General features: G+C 35.8%; 2 protein-coding genes across 15 annotated transcripts; both read left to right on the forward strand.

Annotated features, from left to right (window-relative positions):
• Window positions 1–4,953: 4,953 nt before the first annotated feature.
• LOC121256987 (F-box/kelch-repeat protein SKIP20-like) lies at window positions 4,954–7,024 on the forward strand. The gene has a single exon (XM_041157825.1). The coding sequence runs from the start codon at window positions 5,340–5,342 to the stop codon at window positions 6,741–6,743; it is 1,404 nt and encodes a 467-aa protein (XP_041013759.1). The 5' UTR covers window positions 4,954–5,339; the 3' UTR covers window positions 6,744–7,024.
• An 8,230-nt stretch (window positions 7,025–15,254) lies between these two features.
• LOC121256995 (histone-lysine N-methyltransferase ASHH3-like) lies at window positions 15,255–21,882 on the forward strand. 14 transcript variants are annotated; one of them, XR_005939143.1, is made up of 15 exons: window positions 15,255–15,417; window positions 15,742–15,800; window positions 15,890–15,952; window positions 16,364–16,493; window positions 16,983–17,094; window positions 17,576–17,675; window positions 18,442–18,520; window positions 18,622–18,793; window positions 18,875–19,178; window positions 19,849–19,876; window positions 20,021–20,108; window positions 20,576–20,624; window positions 20,708–20,778; window positions 21,368–21,428; window positions 21,522–21,882. XR_005939143.1 is itself a non-coding variant. In XM_041157904.1 (15 exons), the coding sequence occupies exons 3-14, from the start codon at window positions 15,935–15,937 to the stop codon at window positions 20,764–20,766; spliced, it is 1,047 nt and encodes a 348-aa protein (XP_041013838.1). In that variant the 5' UTR covers window positions 15,258–15,417; window positions 15,742–15,800; window positions 15,890–15,934; the 3' UTR covers window positions 20,767–20,778; window positions 21,368–21,882. The 14 variants fall into 14 exon arrangements, 10 of the variants coding, with proteins under 10 accessions (XP_041013785.1, XP_041013823.1, XP_041013800.1 ...); XR_005939140.1 differs by having other exon boundaries at window positions 15,256–15,417; window positions 20,695–20,778; XM_041157904.1 differs by having other exon boundaries at window positions 15,258–15,417; window positions 18,875–18,955; window positions 19,052–19,178; ... (1 more) ...; window positions 20,695–20,778; window positions 21,368–21,882.
• Window positions 21,883–21,952: the final 70 nt, after the last annotated feature.

Raw genomic sequence — 21,952 nt, forward strand, 5'->3', positions numbered from 1 at the left:
CTAGCCACTCGAGCGAAGACAAGTTAGAGAGTTCGCTCAAGACAGCTCGACAGGTTGCTCGAGCAAATGCAAGTCAGAGAGTTCGCTCGACACTGCTCAAGCGAGAGGGAAGTCAAAGAGTTCGCTTGAAGAGCCGCTCGACACATGGCTTGAGTGATTGCGGGAAACAGGTTCGCTCGATGCGGGCTTGACACGCCGCTTGAGCGAACATGACTATTTCTAAAGATTTTAGGGTTTTCGCCGCATGATGTATTGAGTGAATTTTTTTTTTACTTGTGATGTATAAGAGTGAACAGTAGTCGTCCCATACATTGTATTGTGATTCCTCAAAAAATAAAAATTCTCTGCAGCTCTCGTGGACATAGGCAATTTGTCAAACCACGTAAATACTGTGTCGTGTGTGATTGTTTGTTTTTTCCCGTGTTTGTTTTTACTCAATTGTCATCGTTTTTCACAACATGCGAGACTTGCATACCCTATAACGATATATATGATATTACTTATTCACCGGCGACCAATTTCTATACTTTTAGTTTGGTTTTCAAATGTTGGGCATGGTGCTGCATTTTTATATAGCATTCACCTCTTTTTAGTGACCTTGTCCTTTAAGATTAAGTCAATTATTCAACAAATTACAAAAAAAAAAAAAGAAAGAGAGAGAGTCAAATTTATAAGTTTTGATTACTAATAAACTAATAATTAGGATTTTAATGGGTGAGGTTTAATTAGATTGATTAGAAATTATGTGATTAGCAGACGGTGAAGGGACAAGGTGACATCTCTCTCCATCGGGGATAATTTTCCACGCTTGGCATCAAACAATAGGATACGACTTTCATATACATACATACATACATATATATATATAATAATCTGATTTATTTTCTATTATAAAGTACACGCAATGCACTTATAATGGAGATATATAAGTGACATGATAACATTTATTCGTGTACACATGCAAAGCACCATGTATTATGATAAATATTTATTCGTGTACACATGCAAAGCACCATGAATTATGATAAATGCTATATATATATATATATATAGATTCAAATTTCACAATTCTATTCATTATATATATAATATATATATAATTTTTTTATAAATAAAGGTTCTGTCAAAAGCTTGTGACTTGATTGGCATAGCTTTCAGTCTTCAAAATGAAAGTCTGAAGTTCGAAATTTCTCTTTCCCAACTCAAAATATATATATATATATATAAATAAAGGTTCTTACTATACTTAAATAGCATCATAAAGAATCCTTTAACAACTTTGAATTTTTATATTCTCTCTTATATCTCTCTGAAAAAATATCTCTCGAGTTCTTGCTTGAACTGAGAGTCCCAAATTTTCTTTATTCTCTGTTTAAATATTAAATACTCAGTTATAGAGTTGATTTCACAGTTCTATTTATTTCTCTCTCAATTGAGGTAAGAACTTGAACATATCTTAATCCTATTCCTTCTCTTAGTTTCTTTCGTATGGACAAGTTGTTGCTAGAAAAAGTGTATGAAGGCACTGGTGTCTGATTCGTGAGGATAAGAAAGAATATATATAATGATTTCTGATGAACAAGTCGCTGGCAGTATTCTGGATTTACTTTAAGGGAGCAATGAAGGATATATGGTGCTGGTGTCCTGATGGCCGATGGTATAGAAAAATATCCAGACTAGTGGATTGACTTTAGAGTAATCACTGCTGGGTGTTTTTTCTTTCAAGAATTTAAACTTGTCAATTTCTTGCGACTTAGCCTAGGTTTTGGCCCCTAAAAACACAGGTTTTTTTTTCCATTCATCTAGTCTGGGATTATGCAGAACGTGCTTGACTATGAGCTGGGATGTAGGGACTAACATTATTTTGGCAAGGCACCCAATGATGTTTTGTAGCACTCGGAAGCATCCAGGGTAAAAAGAAATTCCAAAAAATGATCAAGATCATCTGCTTCTTTCTTCATAGTACAAGTAGTACAGATTTCTCAGTGTTCTTTCTGTATTTATGAACGTAAGATATGTTTGAATTTAGAGATGAGATGGGATAATTTTAGATAAAAGATGAAAATTAAAAAAAAAATATTTATTAGAATATTATTATTATTTTGAGATTTAAAAAAATTAAATTATTTATTATATTTTATGTACAAATTTTAAAAAATTATAATAATAAAATAAGATTTGATAAAACATTATCTAAATTCAAGCTGGACCTAAATGTATGGAGAGAGGAGGACTGAGATAAAAGATACAGATAATAGTTCTATGTTATTATAGCTCAGTGAATAATTGAGAATAGCCCAGAAAAATGATAGATGGGACAGTTCCACATGCCCATGGAAAAAAAAAACACATCAACATGTTTGCAAAGTCAAAGAAAGGAGGTAATCTCTTTTTTTTAAATAAAACAAAAGGATGCCCAGCAAAATAATAAAGACTCATTATTGTAACTATTTTTGCAAGAAGTAGACGGAAAGAAAAAAAAAAATCAGGTGGGTCGTTTAAATAGAGAAATATTCTATATCTTAATCAATCACATTTTATCATTATAATTTTTTTAAATTTTTATATAAAATATAATAAATAATTTAATTTTTTAAAATTTTAAAATAATAATAATATTAAAAAATAATATTTTATTTAACTATTCTTAAACTACCTCGTTTCATCTCACTTCGTTCTCCAAATTAATTATCGTCACTTTTGTTCTTTATAATTGACTTGTTGACTGGTTGTTCTGTGAGGTGTCTCTCTCTCCAGTACTATTCAAAAGCATTCATTGAATTATAACTTCTTTTGTTTTCTTTTTAATCAAAGCATGCATGGATTGAAGATCTTCATTCTATTTAACACAGGCTGAGAGATTATTGTGTTTGACCGTTAAATTGAATTGAATTGAATTAAGATGATAAAATATTATTAAAATATTATTTTTTAATAATATTATTATTTTAAAATTTAAAAAAATTAAATTATTTATTATTTTTTATATTAAAATTTAAAAAAATTATAATAATAAATTGAGATGAATTTAAATTTTAAATTAGGAAGGATTTTGGGGGCATCTCCGGCGGCGTTTTGTTTTTTTTTTTTTTTTGCAGCTACCATGCGCGTTGCAGTACTTGTTGATACTAGTTAATGCTCCTATTGATCGAGATGTGGGTGGATCATCGTGACTCATGAAAGCATTAGTTTTTCTTTTTCTTTTTTTCCTGATATTGATTGTTTATTGGCCGCCATTGGAAGATCTTTCTTCTCTAGAGAGAGAGAGAGAGGGAGTGGATAAGATGTATAAGGCTTATCGTCTCGATTTTAAAAAGATTTGATATTTTCTAGAAGAATACTGTTATATCGATATAGAATGATATAAAATTAATTTTATAAATTGATGTAATTTTATTTAATTTTTTAAATTTATTTTATAATTTTATAATTTGATGAATCAATATCCGTTTGTAAAATTATTTTTATGTAATCTCTTTTATGACTAGAATATTTTTAAAATTAGCCTCATCAATGATAGACCTTATAATTCCAAAAAAGAAGCCATTTTGCTGTGAAATGATATGTGATAAATATACAAAAGAAGTAACTAATTAGCAAGGGGCTCGTGTTGATCTGGTCCCTCACCATCACCTTCAATTCCAGTGGAAATATTGGTTCTTTCCCACTAGTCTATTCTTCCTTTTTTCTTTCTAAATTTTGTCCGGCCTCTACTACTTGGAGCTGGACACTTTAACACGATTATAACAAGAAGACAATGCCGTCCATGCCCTCAAGGGTTGTCCTGCTGCTTTTTCCCGACATTCGGTGGGGGCTCGGTTCCCACAAATGGTATGGGTGGCCGTGGTTAGAGGTATGTTTTATTCATGAAAAGAATTGAAATTGAGGTGGATAAAAAATTCTAGAGGATGTCGTGTTTCAGAACTATAAAAAGTCAAATCGAATTGGGATAATTATATATATATATATATATATATATATATATATAAAAGAAAATTGAATTTAGGAGTAGAGATGGTCCCGTGAAGACAGATTTTAACATCCAAACTCTCACGGGTCTACAAGCACCTTGCCTAAGGATAGTTCCCCATTACCTGTTTTGCCTTCTAGAATACCCCTTTTCTTTCTTTTGGCCTTTTCCATTTATCTTTCTCTTTGCTGCCATTGCCTTCTAGAAGACCCCTTTTCTTTCTTTTGGCCTTTTCCATTTATCTTTCTCTTTGCTGCCATTGCCTTCTAGAAGATGTGTGTGTATATATATATATATATATATATATAATTTCTTTCCTTGTTTTGTTGCCACTGCCTTCTAGAGAATGCAATATGTATTTATGAGTTGGATCAGCTTTGCGTGTCTATAAAGCTCCCATCATCCTCCTCTTTTTTTTTTTTTTTTTTTTTTTTGTTCTTTTTCTGACTTTTCTGACCTGCTATATATGTATATATGAAAAATAATAAATACACAATATTTTTTACAATATATTTTATAATGATGTTTAAAAATAAGAAGTATTATTGTAAAATATCATACAAAGGTAAAACCATTTTACAAAAATATCCTCTTCGAGTGGGTAACATTACTCTTTCTATGCTTAGCAGATATATTTCAGAAACAGGGAAGGATTCTGCTAAAAAAACACACAAAAAAGGAGAAAAAGAAGATTAAAATGTGAATGGGCAAGGACATTAATAGCTTGATTGATTAATAAAGATGCCCACACTCTGTGATGCATTGATGCTAACATTCCTCTCTGACCTCTCAGTCTCACTTGATATATCAAAAAAAATATTTTTTTCCAGGCTATAGAACATAATTGAAAGGTAGTTTAGGGGATGAAACAATTTGATATATATATATATATGTATTTTTATATTTTTCTGAACAGCAAACAATTGTCTGTACATGATAATTAAAAAACAAATGATGTCTATCCTCAAAATCTCTCTCATACATATGCACACACTCGAAGGGGACAGCCTATCTTGAAAGCCATTTATGTCAATGTCCCATCCCTACCCAAAGGTCGGTCATGCCGGTCCATTCCCGATCTCTCTCTCTCTCCCTCTCTTAGTACTTCTCAAATATGTCTCTTCTTCTCCTCTAAGAGAGAGTCAGAGCCTTCATACTCTTGAGCTGTTTTGTGTCCATCCCTTGTATACACGAGAAAACAAGATTCATCCTGCAATTTCAAGAGGAGTTGCCGAATATCCTCCTCGTTTCCTTCTCCACCTCCTATTTCTTGTTTTCAATCTTGATACAATCTTTTCTTTGAATCGTTTTTCAAAGGGATTTTTTTGAATTCTTGGAAGAGATACCTACTAGTATAGGAAAACAAGCGATGGGACAAACAGAGAGCAGTACCGAGAATTTCCAGAAACAACAACAACAACAACAACTACATCCACAAAAGCAGTTGATTCCAGGCCTACCCGATGAGATAGCCATGGAATGTTTGGTTAGAGTGCCCCACCAATTCCATCCCACCATGAAATTAGTGTGCCAGAGTTGGCGATTCTTGATCATGAATCCTTCATTCTACCAAGAAAGACGCCGATCCGGCATGGCTGAGCATATCGTTTGCCTTGTTCAACCTGTTCCACGCTCTCCACCATCACTAACAGAGTCCTCTGACTCTGATATGACACAGTTATCCAACCGCAACACCACCACCAAGGAAGAGGAGGTTGATGCAAAGAGCTCTACCGCTCGTCTAATTCAGTACGGGCTGAGCATCTACAACGCCACCCACCAAACTTGGCACCGCATGATGATGAGGCCTGGGGGCGGACATGTGCGAATTCCCATGTTCTGCCAGTGCGTGGCACTTCCCGCACCTGGGAAGCTCCTGCTCTTGGGTGGTTGGGATCCTGATACTTTAGAACCGGTGCCTGATGTGTATGTCCTGGATTTGATCGGCGGTGTCCAGTGGAGACGTGCAGCCCCCATGTCAGTGGCGCGCTCTTTCTTCGCCTGTGGAGTCGTAGGACAATCGATGGTTTATGTGGCAGGGGGGCACGACAACCAGAAGAATGCTATGCGATCGGCAGAGGTGTATGACGCAGATGCAGACGAGTGGAGGACGCTGCCGCCCATGGCAGAGGAGAGGGACGAGTGCCAAGGTCTCTCCTGGGAGGGGGATTATCGGTTCTGGGTGGTCAGCGGGTACAGCACGGACAGCCAAGGACGATTCCGGTCGGACGCAGAGTGCTTTGACCCTGTTACTGGGTCTTGGTCCAGAATTGAAGGTGTTTGGCCATACCCGAGTGTCAGTCCCAGAGGCCTCACCACCACTGTTACCATTGCTGACAAGAGTAACAACGGCAGCCACCACAATCAAAACCAATACCAATGGTGGTGGTTTCTGGGAAGCCCACAACAGCATCAAGACAACGGGGGAGTGAAGGAATTAGACAACAGCAATAACATCATCTGGAAAGTGGTGGATCACCTCCAGCTTCCCGGCGGAATTAACGGGACGACATCAATCTGTGTCAACACTCTTGGGCTCGGTCCAGATCAATATTTCGCAAATACTCACAATCAGCAGCTGCAGAGAGTGTTCTTGATGAGCAGTGGCGGCGGCGGCGGCAGAGGAACATCTTCATCGTCAGTGACTTGTGGCGAATGCGAATGCGAATGTGCAGGAGAAGGAACATACATTTTGTCCACCAAGTGGAATCATGTCCACACGCCTCCCGCATTTTCTGGCTTCCCCTACTCGGCTTCATGCCTCATGGTCTGAAAATTTCTCTTCGACGTCAGGGGAGGCTTTTTCAGTTGAACAGTTGCACCACCACGTTCTTGGGGCTTCTTTTGATTTTTGGCACTCTATCTTTGCTGGGTCAACTTTAAAATTATAATCCGCGCCAGCGCCACATACACGTTGTCGACTTTCTTGTGTTTTCTTATTTTCCATGAGCTGCACATCATGTTGACTTTCGGTTAAGTTTTAGTTCGTTTATCGTTTGAATCATTGGCGTATGGGACTTTAGCCATAAAAATATAGCTGTAAATGCTTTGTAATTTGAGTTTTTAGAGCCTATATTTGGGTGAAGTACTCCAAAGTCAAAACCAAGAAGTATGAACTTACAAGTGAAGGAAAGGCAAAATATACTACCTAGTTTGTTTTTGTAAATGATTTAAGAAGAGTTGAGTTGAGTTGAGTTGAGTTGAGATAAAAATTAAAAGTTAAATAAAATATTATTAAAATATATATTTTTAATATTATTTTTATTTTAAGATTTAAAAAAGTTAAATTATTTATTTTATTTTGTTTAAAAATTTAAATAAATTATAATAATTAGATGAGATGATATCAAAATAGTTGTAAAAATAAACTAGGCAATAAGAGGGGCTGCAGCTTCATCTAAAATCCTTGAATCCTTTCGAAATGGATTACCTACTGTTGGTATTTTTTAATAAATATTAGTTGTAACGTTTGTTTATTGTCTACCAAAGGAATCATCCTCTTGAAAGTGGAAAGCATCTAGTCTCAACCAACGCTAAAAATCATATATTACAGTGTATATAATATATATATATATACACTCCAAATTCTTAATATCATAGAAAAATTATTGTTTCAAATCACTACCTCAATATAATTAACCTCCCAAAATATCAAGTCATCAAAATACGACAAAATTACTTGATAAAATTCTTCAATACTTATATAAACATTCTATGTTTAATTCATTATGCTTAAATCATCTCACACATGTTCCATAATCTTGATCTTCAGTTGAAATATTTAAATCATCTGAAAAATATTATAGAGATAAGGGGTGAGTTATCAACAACTTAGTAAGCAGATAACATATACTAGTATGTAAACATGAGCCATTTTCACATAATTCAGAATGCAGAACAAAATATTTTAGTTTCAGAAATGCAAATCCAACAACATGTTATCAGAATATTAGAGTGATAATTCAAAATGTTCATATTCATTTGGCATAACATGACTGAATATCATCATCTTATCATATCACATCATATCAGAGCATCATATTAGAATGGAGACCATGTTTAACCCCCGTGGTAAGGTTGTGCATTCTGTAGAAAACCAAACAGAACATAAATCACCATGATAGCAAAACGATTGCACTCAAAACATAGATCACTATTATATCTCGTGATGGAGCTAGAGGTCACTATTATATCATGTAGCAGGGCCAGAGGTCACTATTATGTCCCGTGGAAGGGTTAGAGGTCACTATTATGTCCCGTGACAAGGCCAGAGGTCACTATTATGTCTCGTGACAGGGCTAAAGGTCACTATTATCACCCATGACAAGACCAGAGGTCACTATTATCAACCGTGACAAGGCCAGAGGCCGCTATTATTACCCGTAGCAGGATCATATATTAGAGCAAAACATAATCAGAATCATCGGATCATGACCAGAAACAAAATCAGATACAGGATCAGAAAGTCATGCTAAATATTTTTCAGATGACACATCATGTCAAAACAGAGTATTAACAATTTCATATCAATTTCACATATTCAAAATAGATTCAGAGTATCTTCACATCACATGTACAAATTTTCAAATTTCATATTTGCTCTTTTTGCATAGTCAGAAAACAGAATGTCAAAAAGAATTTACTCATGTCTACACCAGTTATGACAAAAATACCAATTTTCTCCTTTATATAGATTTTATAAGTAATGCAAAACAAATAACTAAGGTTGTTTCAAATTTATTTTCATAACAAAACATGCATATTTTTTCAAAATCAACATCAGTTCATTTCTTTTATGCAAACTTTAGTATAAGAACCCTGCTTACTTGAAATTTTAACTTTTTTTATTTCTCCCACAACAGTGCCAAACGAATATTAATCGTTACCTATAAAATTATACACGTAACTTGTATAAATCTCTAAGTGAACACATATTTTGATATTTAAGAGTAAAAATATCAAAATTACTCATTTTTCCTAAAACTTCTGAGATTCTCGCAACCCAAAATATCATACTCTTCAAGTGAATCGATATCCACTTAATCTCTCTGACTAATACTTTAAATTTTAAATTATTTTCTATAAAATAAAGTGTATGGCTAACATATTTACTCAATTAAAACCAAGTCCACGTAAAAAAATACCTTTCTAGCTAAATATTCATTTAAATAATTATAACAAGATCTATTTAAGTAAACAATGAAATTTTATTTAATAAAAATAGACTTAATTATATTTAAAATGTTCAAAATAGATTTAAACACTCATTACTTACTATGAAATTCAATTATAAAAGTTTAATACTAAGTAATATAATTTAAATCGTTAATTATTTTCTCTAATAATACTTACCCTTAAACAAGGCCCACACAAAGTAAGTTAAAAAAAAATCAAACCCAACATAGAACTAGCCAAATGACAAGGGTATTTTAAGACTTGATCATAAACATGCATGGACTATTTGGGAAAGTTGGAATTAAAAGACTTCTTGAAACTATAGACCAAATCGTACGTGCAATAGAGAGGTGAGTTCCATATCGAGAGAGAAGTGAACATGCAATGGTGCAGGGAGATGGGCTGAGGTCAACAGTGGTGAGTGAGGCAATAGAGCAGGCAGTGCAATAGTGATCGACCTGGGGCAGTGCTTCACGGCTGGGCTATAATGCATGTACGGGTGGCAAGTGGCTGAGCAGCTTATGGTGGAGGAAGGGTCATGCTTGGTTTTTGGGTGCTTGAAACAGGGTTGGTTTTAAGACACAATGGTTATTGTGTAGTGCAACCTTGGTGGCTTAGTGGCTCACGGTGGGCAAAACAATTACTCTATTTCGGTGTAGGGAAACAAAGGATGTGGAGATCGCGTGGTTGTAACTACACGATGGTTACAAGGCTGGGCTACGGTGACTGAGCAGCTTTTTCCGTCCTGGGTTGTCGTTGGACTGGGTGCAACGAGGCTTTGACTCAAGGTTTGGCTATTCCCACAAGGGTGGTGCTTCCGTGTGATACTTCTTGTGGCTGCAAGCGTTGATTCACAGCCTTGCGTGTGGGGATGGCAACGGAACTTGAAGGGTGCAAGTGGTCGTGTGTAGTTGTGCCATTTGGTGGTTGTCGTGGCCTTGGGTGTGGGAAGATTGCGTTGTGTGTGTGGGGTTGGTTTGGTTTGGTTTATGGTGGGTGATGCAAGTTCGTGGGGTAGATCACAGTGGCTGGGTCTCACGCGGTGGCCGTTGGTGGTCTGCAGTGAACGGGAGAGACTTTGAGAGAGAAAACCGAGAGCATGAGAGACATAGATGGAGGGAGTTCATTGAGAGAGAACTTGAAGGGAGAAACAAGTTGAAGAGGCATGGGGAGGTGGAACTCGGAGAGAGAGAGAGAGAGAGAGAGAGAGAGAGGGGTAGTGTGGCATGGCAAAGGCAAAGGCAATTGTGGAGAGAAAAAACTAAAATGAAGTGGCGTGAATGTGGATGAGATGGTGAGAATAAAATTGACGGGAAGGAGACAAATATGGGAAGGATAAAATTAAATAAGAAACCGTCGGGGGTTAAAATGAGAGGGAAAATAAAAGAGAAGTTCACTCATATAAACCACGCCTTTTTATAGGCGGTTTGGGCTCCTCCACTGATTTGGGTGTTACATCCTTCATTTTTAAAGAAAAATTTCATCCTCGAAATTTGTTGTACTTAAAGTGAAGTCTAAAATATTTATTCATCACATTTTTTTATGCCTATTTTAATTCTTGATCATTAGGTTGAACTTAATATATCAAGATTTTAACTTTCTGGTATTTTCGCCCAATGCCTTAAAAACCACCTAATTTACGTACTTAGTATCGATCGTCATACACTCTAGGATCTAATTCAAGTTGTAAACCTCAACAACGGGCTCGGTTAAAAGCTTAATAATAATTTTGCCCAACTTCTAATCTTAACTTCATATCAAATAGTAAACATAACTCTTCACATAAACTAACAACCTCATACGCAAAGCGAAAATAAAATTCTCCAAAATCTGGTGTACTTAATCTCACACTTTGTTAATGAAGATATCCAATTTGTGGTTCTTAAGAACCTATTGTTCCTAAAATCCTCAAAATTTTGAAAATTCATAGCCAAGATATAAGTCCTAAGTGATCTCAAGCCAGCTAATTTCAAAACCCTTACAAAGTTTACTCTCAACCCATCATGCCAATGTCCCGTTGCTAGCTCTAATAATTCCACCCAATTTCCTGAGGTTAAATTCTCATAGATAAATACTGATGCAACTATTGACTTCCACACCTACTTTAATAATTCTTACCAAACTTTTTTAAAATAAAGAATACCTACTTATCTATGTATCCAAATGATGGTCTCTTTCATCATTAGTCATAATTAATACTCCTTCTCATCACCTAACCTTTCAACTCCTAAGGTACATAACTTGGCATAATCTGTCGAGATGAAAGAATGGTAACCCGAAAATCAAATACGTCAATATTTTTTTTTTCAAAGGAAAATAGGTAGAGTACCTGTATTGTGTTGAACTCAGGCCAACATTGTACTATGTTGATTCTTGCCTCGTGCTGCCGAATCAGTCCTTTGAGGCGGGTTGTGGTTCATACTCTCGTCTGATTACCTTGGACAATCTCTGACGAGGTGACCATGCTTACCACACCGAAAACACTATCCAGTTTCCCTTATGCATTCCTCAAAGTGTACTATATTGCATGACCTGCAATGGTTATTTCGTTGATTGTCCTGCACCTGTCTCTGTCCCAGGTTGTTTGCTACCTTCCTCCTCTTCCATGGTCCTTGATTCTCATTCGAGGGAAACCCCAATGGCGTCGACCTGTTCTTTTGGTCTTGAAGTTCAGCACTTCTCTTGAGGCTTCGCTCGAGTATTATGGCCTTATCTACTAACTCTGAGAAATTATGGATCTGAAAGGCCACCACTCACTCATATATCTGATTATTCAGTCCCTCATAATATTTTCAGGTCTTCTTCTCCTCATTAGGTATCAGATATGAGGGAAAGCATGACAGTTCAACAAACTTGGCTGGTACTGGTGCATCGTCGTAGTCCCCTGCACTAAGTCAACAAACTTCTTGGCCCTAGCGTCTCTTACTGATCTTGAAAAGAAATAGTCAAAGAAAATCTGCTTGAAGTGGGGCTAGCTAACCATTCCCCTCCCATTAGTTTTCCTGATGGTTCTCTCTGATATCTACCATTTCTTAACCTCTCCAATTAGCTTGAAGGCGGAGTATACTACCTTATACTCATCAGTACAATTAAGGATGCGAATGATTTCTTCGATGTCCTGAATCCAATGCTCTGCTAGGGTCAGGTCACCTCACCCATAAAAAATGGGTGGGTGTATCTGATTAAAATGCTCTATAGTGCATCTGCCCACACAGTGACAAGGTACAATCCTGGAAGACTCATACTCAATTAAACGTTTCAAGGAGGGTATTAAAAATAATAATTTAAATGTAAATATAACTACTAAATGATATATGTATGCAACAAATTGGAACGTTCTTATCTTACTCATACTTTCCCTTATACTAAACCAAATTTAAGTAACCATACTCCTCAATAGTTCATTAAAAATAAACCTCTGATAATCTTAACTTGCCATCAAGACAAACTTACATTCTTGATTAAAATCTAAACATGCTATCTTAGTTTTCATTCCAGCCTATGTATCGCTCTACAATCTAAATTAGAAATTCTCATCTAAAGCCTCAAATGTGACAAAACCAGTTCTCAAAATTCACAAAATCTAACACTTCAAATTTCACATAATACATTCTCAAAACCTGCAAATTCTGAAAACCTTAAATATCCACATGATCATCCTTATAATCCTCAGATTTCTACACTTCCAATTTGAAAGTTACTCCCTAAAACCCATAGATATCCAAACCTCATATATTTATAGTATGCAAAATGTTATGAATTCACTAGGTAGAACTCACCTTTAAAAACTGGCTTACAAGGGAAGGGTACCTAAAGGCTTATAAACCACCAACCAATCATAAACTTAGTCGATGTGGGATCATAATAACCACCACGCTTCGCAGCATATTTCTATGGCGGTCCCGGCACTCACACGGGCTGGCTGTGCACTAGGTATTTCCTAGCCTCAAACCAGCATATGTCTATGGCGGTCCCGGCACTCACACGGGCTGGCTGTGCGCTAGGTATTTCCTAGCCTCAAACCAGCATATGTCTATGGCGGTCCCGGCACTCACACGGGCTGGCTGTGCGCTAGGTATTTCCTAGCCTCAAACGAACACTGTCATACCAGCATCACCCCCATGCCGCACGATTTCAATCGTGCCAACATGGACTGTATACATAGGGTAGCCCTGATACCATTTGTTATGAATCTACTAAATAGAACTCACCCTTGAAAACCGGCTTATAAGGGAATGGTGCCTAGAGACTTATAAGCCACCAACCATTCCCATACTCGATGTGGGATCGTAACGCAGAACCTCAAATCTGGTTCTGATACCATTTGTAATGTCCCAATAGAAGACCCAAATCACATGACATATACTCAAAAAGATTAATCACTAATATAATTGGAGCCTCATTTGAACCTTATAAATAGTAAGAAAAAATGCTACTTTGACACCTAAATTTGACACTTCATTTTGACACCTCTTTTATTTTAATTTTTTTTACTTAATAGTTAAGGAAATAAATATTAAATATATTGATATTTTTTTAATATTTTTTTAAAATGTTTTAAATGATAAAATAAATATATAAAAAAAACAACCCAATTTCTCTCAGCGGTGAAATGAAGCGGAGCTAAAGAGCAAATGGGATATCACATGACCGGTAACGGTAGATTACTTGCAGTTGCAGTGCCGTGGTAAAGATGAAGGATCAGCCCCATACCTTTCCTGAGAACGTAGGCTACCTAATAACAAGAAGCATTAAAACGCTGCCATCATAGCCGTAAATGAATCCACAATCGGATATAGCGCAGATTATTCGTGCATGGGAAGAGAGAGAGAGAGAGGAGGGGCGACGTTGACGATGATGACAAAGTTCGATCACGAAGCAGTATGCAGCGACCGATTAATCTTGGCTAATTTGTTCTTCAAAGCGAGATTGATTTTGTTGAAATTAAACACAGTAATGTAAGAGGTGTTGGAAATGAATATATATATGAAATCAATCCAAGGATAGGTGATTCCAATATGTTGGGCTCATTTGCCGGCGGCGAGGTTGAAACCAAATCTAAAAAGATAAAAAAAATAACCGTCACTTTTCATATTGTTTTACACAACTGTATTTAAAAATGAACGATATTTTTATATCATTTTAAAATATATATGTATTCGGATATTATTATTCTAAAAAAATATTCAGAAAGAAGGAACTCCCTCGTTTCACTTTCACTTTTTGGATTTTGAATATCGACTTCGAGCAAGCATCATGGCATCTCACTTTGCATCCTTATTTAATTGTAATCATTAAATATGAATGAAAAATAAATGATATGGCACAGCTTTTGTGATTAATCTTCAAAAATAATATAAATTATAAAATGTTCGTTTTTAGCAATTTAAGAAACTAACATATAAATTTGAACGGTTTGGAATTCAAAATGCATTTTTAAGTGAAATCTATTTATATTACTGGATATTAATACACGAGTAGTATTATAATATTATATACAGTTTAAAGTATGCAATTTTCGTATGTTTTGATTTTAAAAAAAAAAAGTGACTATTATTAAAAATAATTCAAATTTTTTTAAAAAAAATTAAATAAAATTGTAAATATCATTTATCTTAGGTCTCATTTAGATACAGAAACCATCTCATCTCATTATTATAACTTTCTCAAATTTTTATACAAAATATAATAAATAATTCAATTTTTTAAATTATAAAATAATAATATTAAAAAATAATATTTTAACAATATTTTATTTAATTTTAAGCTTTTATCTAAAACTATCTCATCTTATTTTACTGTACAAATTAGACCTCGTTCGTATTCAAAACTCACTTCAATTAATCTTATCTTATCTTATCTTATCGTTATAATATTTTTAAATTTTCACACAAAATATAATAAACAATTCAATTTTTTCAAATTTCAAAATAACTTTCTCAAATCCATATACAAAATATAATAAATAATTTAACTTTTATTCTATTATTCACAAACAATCTCAATTCTTCTCTAATCCAAACCACTCTAATATATTCGTTGAGATTGAAATTTTTGGAACCGTTTTGCCACGTAAAGAAGGGCTGGAGAGGTCATCTATAATTATAGAAAGATTCTACATGGAAAAAAGAATTGCAGAAACATTCTTAATTTGCACGGTACGCCGTTTGGATCTCATAGCTAGTTTGAGTAGATTTTGTGTGGGATGAGGTTTGGCGGTAGTAGAGACTACTGGTTCCACTGGTCGCGGTTAGCGCTCTTCATTCTCTCCGGTAAGCTTCAAGCACTCCCTCCCTTCTACTTCCCATTTCTCGTCGTCGTCTCTATGCCTCTTCTTCCTCTACTTCTTCTTCTGATGCTGCTAATATGGTTGAATATGTAAAAATATATTCAATTAACTCCCTCCCGCACTTGAAATTTACTACTTTTCTATGGCGCATTTCCTTCGTATTTCAATTTTCGGGCTTCAGTGCCGTGAAATAAGATCTTGAGTATGCTCCTACTCCGTCTTGTTTATTTTCATATCGTCATTTCTCTGGATGTACAGCCTTGCCCTGCCCTGAATTTCCTTCGTATATATTTATTCTTTTTACCAGGTAAAACGTAAAACTGTCTGCTTGTTTTGCTGAGTGGGGGCGAGATCTGCCTGGGAATTGTAAGTTTTTTATTTTCTTCCTTTTCTCATGCTGTTTCCTGACTTTTATCCCGATTTTCAGACATTGAATTTCTTATGTGATTTTGTAGGCCTTTATTTCTCAAATCTCATGCCGTTCGTTGCTATTCGATGCCATGCCTGCTATAAAGACGGTTGTTTAAAGTTTCTTATCACATGTAGCCTATAGTCTATAGTCTAGACAAAGAAGGACGTTTTCCTTGAGATTTCCATTTTCCTTCCTGCACGCTGTAATAATCTGAGTTACATGAACTTAGCGCTCTCCAAATGCGGGTATCTTTGCTAATAACAACTGTTTTGTGTCTCAATATTGTGAGGGAAGGTCGCATCCTCTCCTTTATTTTTCTCAAATCTTACCGGGCATCTTGCCTATAGTAGCGCAAATAGATTATATTCGCCAAACGATGTAGAATTGATTTTTGAATAGGGCCCTAGAGTTTTCATGAGTTTGATTAATTCAGGTTTCTTTTAGTGCTATCATGTTGTCTGTAATGATAATTGAACTAGTGTTACGAGTTCCTGATTGCTGTTTTCTGTGAAATCAGAATCCTGAGCATGGTCGCATCGGAGGTGTATTCAACAAACTGCTTAAGCAGATTGGAAATCCGGTTGATTTTGAACTTCCAGATTGGTTTAGTAAATGGAAGCCTACGCCTTACACCTTTATAAAGCGCAGTATCCTTTTAAAATGAAGTCTCAAAATTTGTCCATTACACCTCTTATAGTTGGAAGTTGTAATGTGAAAATTTTTAAGGGCTTTCGAGTTTGCAGACCCAGATTTGTTGAGGCCGTAGAATGTGTGGCCTTGGTGCAATTTAAGTCAGTTTTCTTGTCTATTTGTTTATAACTAATTACCATCTGTTTTATGGTCTATAAAAGCCTTCTTCTTCTTCTGTTTTTTTTCCCTTTTGACATTCGTTTATGGTCTTATTTTTTGTTATCAGTAAATAAAAATTTTATTGATGAGAGTACACGGGCATTCGTTTATGGTTTTATACTTGTACGTCTACTTGCCCAGTTTCAATCATGTTTGGTTTCACTCAGCTGACACACGTCAGTTTGATTTATAATTTATATTTCCGAAAGGCTAGAACTCTCTCTCTCTCTCTCTCTCTCATTTGTTTATTTAGCCTCTATGCTTTTGTTGATATTGACAAATTCAAGATATATATCTCACAAAAAGGATTAAAAGACGCCTTGAGGATGATGGAATATTCTGTTCCTGCAGCCCTTCACCTGGATCTTCTAGTGTGTGTGGTAGAGATTGCCATTGTGGGTAAGGAATAAGGATTGTCTCAGTGAATCACTGTTGCGTTGCCTTTATATGTCTTTAAATAGAGCGGGTAACAGCTCTAACTTTACTTATAGATAAACATTAAATAACAGTTCCAATTGGATCATCTTCTAGTTGTATTTTACTTTGATCATCTAATGAGTTTATGGTATCAAATTTAAGACTTGGATAATTTGCTGAGTTTTCAAACATTGTTTTCTTTTTAGAAATTATTATTGGATGGGTAAATATTGGTTCAAACATCAATGGTATTCTAACTTCTTACAGCATTCTTATCTTTATTAAGTTTGGATACACCTACAAGGTCACATGAGAACTGTTTCATGTGACATTGCATGTGTCTGAACCCACTTCTCATGCACGTGGTTGCCTACCACTTATTTCATATGCTGTTTCATCAAACCCCAATATTCTTGATTAACAATAAGGATTTCCATAGCATGACAACGGCTTCTTGCTACAGGATGCTCCTCTCTAGTTGCTCCACTGGATGTAAATGCGGGAGTTCATGCCTCAACAAACCATTCCAGAGCCGACCTGTGAAGAAGATGAAACTGGTGAAGGTAAGTCTTGACTTCCAACTATTTGTCAAGTCCAACTTGTAAGGGATTTTTTAAGACCAATTTGTTCATAGAAAAACGACATACTCGTTTACCTTGCGTATGGATTTCTTATCATTTTCCTTGTGATTAGCATCAGACTGTATTTGGTCTGTCTTGAGAGAATGCCTGAGAAGCTTCTATGTTTAACCTACTATAACGAGCTCCTTGCAAGCCCATCTTGGTCCTTACAATCTATCTCCCTTACCTTTTTTTTCCCGAGAAAAAATATTAAGCCAAAAAGAAAAACAGAACAAAACAGAAGGAGAGAGATGATCGTGCGGAGATGTAGAGTTGCATTACCTTGGCTCCTACTTCACAATTCAGCCTCGCTGGGTTGTTGGTGCAACTTGTTATGGGCTTCTCTCTCTTTGAGAAACAGGAAGCAGTAACTGCTTACCATATGACAGCCCCACTTATCAAAAAAAAAAAAAAACCATATGACAGCCCCACATACTCCCTGTGCTGTGCCCACCTTTGTCTCCACACAAACATATACACACACGTACGTAACACATACACAGGCAAACATATTCATTGTTGTTAATACTCTCATTTGAATTGATTGTTTGGTAATCCTTTATCTCCCTTCCGAGTGTTCATGTTTGTTCCAGTTGATCTTATTTCTGTCGTAACATCCTAATGTCTTGTAACTTGGATCTCACAATTTTTTTTGCTGCTGATGTGTATGGGCATAAAAATGGCTATTTAAATTAAGGTGTCATTGCAGACTGAGAAATGTGGTTCTGGAATCGTGGCGGATGAAGATATCAAGCAAGGAGAGTTTGTAATAGAATATGTGGGAGAAGGTGACCTCTTCATTCATCGTTTTCTTTACATATATCACCCATGTCTAGCATGCTCAATTACTTTAGAAGCCAATTAATTAATGCTGCTTCTGTATATGCAGTTATTGATGACAAAACATGTGAGGAAAGGCTTTGGAACATGAAACACCGTGGAGAGACAAACTTTTACTTGTGTGAAATTAATCGAGATATGGTAATTGATGCAACATACAAGGGAAACAGGTCAAGATATATAAACCATAGTTGTTGTCCAAATACCGAGATGCAAAAATGGTTCTTTACTAATCCTTAATGCCGTTTTTGTGGTTAATTGTTGTATTCAATCTTATATGCACTAGTTTTTTTCTTTTCAAGGATAATAGATGGGGAAACAAGAATTGGCATATTTGCGACTTGTGACATAAAAAAGGGCAAGCATCTGACCTATGATTATCAGTATGAGCCCTCACATAACTTCTTTATTGCATCGATTCACTTGCAATACTTCGTGACATTTTGTATTCTTGTAGTCCAGTCTAACAAATTTAGCAGGCTTGTTCAGTTTGGTGCAGATCAAGATTGCCATTGTGGTGCTGTTGGCTGCAGGAGGAAGCTGGGGGTCAAACCTACCAAGCCTAAGATATCTTCAGATGCTGCATTGAAACTAGTAGCATACCAGGTGGCTGTGTCGTCTCCCAAACTGAAAGCAATTCTGTCTGGAAAAGCATGGGCTGGCTGTTCTATAAGAAACTCCAATTCCATTTTCCGATTAATGTTGTCTTCATAGTTTTATTTATTTTTTGCTTGTTGACAATTGAGATATATATACATGTATGTACATAAGTATAAAGTGTTTGCAAGTACTTTAACATCCTAAATACTTATAAAAAAAATACCAATTAGGAAATTGGTTTGCTTGCTTGGGGCAATGTTTAGGGTTGCATTTGAAACATCAAAATGCTTTTAAGACCTCCAATAATTAGGTTGGTGAGTCTCTAGCTTAGATTTGTGATTCAGACTAGGTTTTGATAAGATCCCTGAAAAGGTAAAATATGAGTACAAGTGAGATAGCGTTCCCTTTCCCTCTGGTTTTCCTACGTCGTATCACTTCCCCCTCCTAGCATTCCCTTTAGATGGTGGGCTTGAGCAGGGGCTGGAGCTGACTTGATTGGTGTATGACCATCAGAACATCCAACTGTTGGATCTGTGAATATAACGTGATTATAATTGCACCTTATTTTCGTAATGCCTTGCTTCATCAATGACTGCTTACGTTACTCTTGTGTCTTACATACTTAAATTTGATGTTCTGAATAACATGGACTAATTATTGGGTGTTTCTCTCAAAGGTTTACCAGAATGGAGGATTGCATGTAGGTAAGTTTTTCTCTCTCTCTCCCCATGTTCATATGTTAAATGCCATTTCTTCTATTAGATCAAATGCTTTAAATTGCCATGATTTCTATGATTTATCTCCATGAAGCTTTTTCTCCTTTATCTAATTTTAACTTTTTTGTTTAGGGAGTTCAAATGTTTGTACCCTGCAAGGAACATGCTTCCATAATTGCATTGGTGAAGTTATTAGGATCATCCGCCCTATGAATGAGAGGTATTTTCGGAATGTCTTAGTCTTCTGCATTTACTCAAGAGTTGTTTCTAGGGCAATATTTTGAAAACAATCTTTTAGACCATATGCAATAGCCATGTTTCTGTTATCGTTTGTTTATTTTTTCTTGTAGTAGCCTTTATAAAGATGACTATAAATAATTCATTAATTTGTATATAGGCTGCATACACATGCTTGTTTGGAATTTTCTTATTGATCTGGTCTCTGAATTTTTGGACCTACATCCTGCAGCATAGTGCTTATTAATGTGGACCAACTGAACCGTACTAAATGACTCATTTGAGGCCATATATGGCAAGCAGTTTGTGTGGTGCTTTCTTATATTTGAGTTTGGCCATGCACTACTTTCTAAATGATCAGATGTAAATGCTGCTCTATAAGTACGACATTTTATGTTTACTATATCTACCCAACTATATATTTTCATATATATGCTTTCTATGTTCCAGGTCCTTTGGAATTATTAAACATTTTGATAATTTTTCCCAAAAACACTCGGTAAGAGACTGCTCTCTGTTGGTTTATGTTGGTTAGATGCTCATATATGAATAGATGTATGTGATTGCAGATTATGTTTGAAGATGGGGCTGTCGAATTTCTTGACATGACAAAAGAAGATTGGGAATTTGTGACATTGTGATTTTATTGTGGGGTAAGTATAATTTTTGTTTAACATGGCTTGCCTGTTAGGTAATCCCATCTATATCTTCTGATCGTTTTTCTTTTTTACTCTCTGCAATTCTGTCTAGCAAATTTGAGAAATAAAATAAGAAAAAAAGCTTTTGTATTCCAGTAACCTGGAGATAAAAGGAATATTTAAGAGGGCAATGACTTGTGAACTGAATGGGGATTGGGGATAACTGTGAAGCTTGCTTGTGGTCTGTGTTTTGACCAAGGGTGATAGAAGAAGCCACTCAAGTGGGCTCTGTCCATGGTGTGTAAGGGTAACGCATGGATTGGACACACAATGAAGTATATTTCAGGTGATGAGGAGGCTTTTACTGTTAAATTTGAGAGGTTTTCTGTGCGTGTTAAACTAGCTATTATGCTTTTTAACAGCTTTCCACTCTTTTATTTTCCTTTTTCCCCGTCAATTCTGGGTGGCACATATTACTTTCTTTCATTTGCCAAAAGCTCCATAATCTGGATGTTTGTGCTTGTGACATTAGTTTTATTTATAATTACTATTCAACGTTTGATGATCTATCTTCTTGTTTTGATTGTATTTTTCATGGTTGAAGGATTTTGTGGAAGGAAATATCACACAACAGATGGTCACAAGCAATTGCAACATGTTTCACTGTATGTGCATTCCACTTTTGCAGCTTGGTCAAATGGCAGTGCAATGAACATGAATGGGCGAACTCAGATAACTTGGGTTTTGTTGAAATTCAGGTATCAACTGCTACTTGATTGAGTGTTGCTCTCATAAATCAAAGATCCATCTGCTGCACACTTTGACTCGCTAGAAGAACAATGGTTGTGTTCTCTCGCAAAATGAGGATTCGTCATTCCGTGCACAGAGTTCACAAGAATGTTTTACCATTTTTTTTCCTCTAACGAGGAGTTTGTAAACTGAGCGCGTTGATGTTCAAGGCACTTTTGTAAGGTGGAAAATTTGGCTGGTAATGGCAAACACCCCCTAGATCTGGGACTGGGGGTGTTGATTATGATGCTGCCAAGCTCAAAAGGGGGTTATATACTCCTATCTAATAATTTTAAACGAACTCTTGGTCGCCTCAGGCACGAAATTTGAGAGCCCAAATCTCCCTATTATTTCGTTTTTTTATCAGATCTCTCTACTCTCTATTCTTAAGTATCGTTGT

Source organism: Juglans microcarpa x Juglans regia, chromosome 1D, assembly GCF_004785595.1.
Source record: "Juglans microcarpa x Juglans regia isolate MS1-56 chromosome 1D, Jm3101_v1.0, whole genome shotgun sequence".
Taxonomy (NCBI): domain Eukaryota; kingdom Viridiplantae; phylum Streptophyta; class Magnoliopsida; order Fagales; family Juglandaceae; genus Juglans; species Juglans microcarpa x Juglans regia.

What these genes read in the sequence shown, in the direction of transcription:
- LOC121256987 (XM_041157825.1), top strand. Translation starts at nt 5,340, where the DNA reads ATGGGACAAACAGAGAGCAGTACCGAGAATTTCCAGAAACAACAACAA.
- LOC121256995 (XM_041157837.1), top strand. An exon ending in TGAAACTAGTAGCATACCAG is followed by an intron (nt 19,179 to 19,848) that starts GTGGCTGTGTCG and finishes TTTCTCTCAAAG; the next exon opens with GTTTACCAGAATGGAGGATT. An exon ending in GAATGGAGGATTGCATGTAG is followed by an intron (nt 19,877 to 20,020) that starts GTAAGTTTTTCT and finishes TTTTTTGTTTAG; the next exon opens with GGAGTTCAAATGTTTGTACC.